At 59.6% G+C, this 1,676-nt stretch overlaps 1 protein-coding gene across 1 annotated transcript; it reads left to right on the top strand.

The window, feature by feature from the left end:
• Positions 1 to 468: 468 nt before the first annotated feature.
• Positions 469 to 1,673, top strand: ETH_00039400 (uncharacterized protein; the record flags this gene model as incomplete). Its single annotated transcript, XM_013379798.1, has 3 exons — positions 469 to 975; positions 1,068 to 1,129; positions 1,391 to 1,673. Coding segments are annotated over 3 exons (852 nt in total), but the record flags the coding sequence as incomplete, so codon positions are not given.
• Positions 1,674 to 1,676: the final 3 nt, after the last annotated feature.

The raw sequence follows: 1,676 nt of genomic DNA, 5'->3' as shown, positions 1-1,676 counted from the left end.
TGCTCTGCTGCTGCTGCTGCTGCAGGATCTTCGGTGGGGTCGGTGGTGTTCTCGAGCTGCAGCAGCAGCAGCGGCCCTCTAGATAAGACAACGAGGTGTACTTACACCTCGATCTCCAGCATCAAATATCTCAAATTCTTTAGCCTTTGAGAGGCTGCTGCTGCGCTGCTGCCCTTCCACGCTGCAGTGAGAGCACTGGCTGCTGCTCCAGCTGCAGCAGCAGCGGCTGCATGCGCCGGCAGCAGCAGCAGCAGCAGCAGCAGCAGCGGTTATCGAGAGCATAAAGGCCTTCACTAACTTTGTGCTAATGCTCGGATCAGCGAAATAAAAGGATTAATAAAACAGGTTTCTGGCTGCTGCTCCTCTGTATTTGTGCTGCTGCTGCTGAGGTTGCCCTCCAGATCTTGCTGCAGCGGCTGCAGCAGCAAATCGACCGGCCTAGTTGCGGCTCGCCGCAGCAACCAGCGCATGCAGAAGCCTTTCCTGCTGCTGCTGCCCTTAGCATCTGTTAGCTGCGCCTACACCAGCTGCTTCTTGCTGCCAACGACGCCGCAGCAGCAGCACCAGCAGCAGCAACTGCAGCAGCTGCTGCTACTCCGGCCTTCCGTATCTGCAGCACTGCAGCCTCGAGCCATGACGAGCTCAAGGACCCCAGCGGCGCCTGCAGCAGCAGCAGCAGCAGATGGTGGTGCTGCAGTTGGCGTCCCTGCAGCAGCAAACTGCAACACATCAAGCGCCTCAACAAGTGCAGCAGCAGCAGCAGCAGCAGACACAGAGAATCAAGACGCTGCCCCTACAGCGTCGGACACAGCAGCCGAGCCAGCTGCAGCAGCAGCGCCAGCTGCAGCAGCAGCACCAGCTGCAGCAGCAGCACCAGCTGCTGCAGCAGCTGCAGCAGCAAAAGGGCTGCTTAGGAGATACGCGGCCTGCAAGAGCTGGAAGCGCAACAAGGCGGAAGTCATCGAAAAATGGATGGTGAGCCTTCTCTTGCTGCTGCTGCTGCTGCTGTTGCTGCTGCTGCTGCAGCAGTTCCTGGATACCCTCCTTTTTTGGCTGTGCTGCTGCAGCGCGAGAACAATCTGCCCTTTGTGGCGCTGGACAAAGTCCCCCCAGCAGCTTGGGGCTTCATGTGGGCATATTGCTGCTGCTGCTTTTGCTGCTGCTGCTGCTTTTGCTGCTGCTGTTGCTGCTGCTTTTAGCTGAGGCCAAGAGGCCTTCTGTGTAGAGTCGTGATTTGCTGCTACTGCTGCGGCTGTGCGCCTGGCGCCGGTGCTGCTGCTTCTGTTGCTGCTGCCGCTCTGCGTCATGCCTCCGCTGCTGCTGCTGCTGCTACCCTGAGCTCATCTGCTGCTGCTGCTGCTGGCTGCACGCTTTTGCTGCTGCTGCTTAGGGACTTTGAAAGCAAGGAGCAGCTGGCAGCATTTGAGCGGGCGACGGAGCGGCTGCCGTTTAGAGGCAACTTAATATACCTGCACAAGGCCAGGTCTCGCAGCAATAAGCAGCAGCAGCAGCAGCAGCAGCAGCAGGGGCAAGAGGAGCAGCAGCAGCAGCAGCGTGAGGGCAAAGCAGACAGGAAGCAAAGCAAAGCTCCAGACAGCGAAGGGCCTCCCCCGAAGAGGCGCCAGACGCAGGCCGGCAACGCACGGCCAGCAGCAGCAGCAGCAGCAGCAGCAGCA

The sequence above is a fragment of the Eimeria tenella genome, genomic scaffold (assembly GCF_000499545.2).
Source record: "Eimeria tenella Houghton genomic scaffold, Eth_scaff3980, whole genome shotgun sequence".
Classification (NCBI taxonomy): Eukaryota; Apicomplexa; class Conoidasida; order Eucoccidiorida; family Eimeriidae; genus Eimeria; species Eimeria tenella.
Note: the sequence above shows the minus strand (reverse complement) of the source record. Positions and strands in the feature narration are given on the sequence as shown.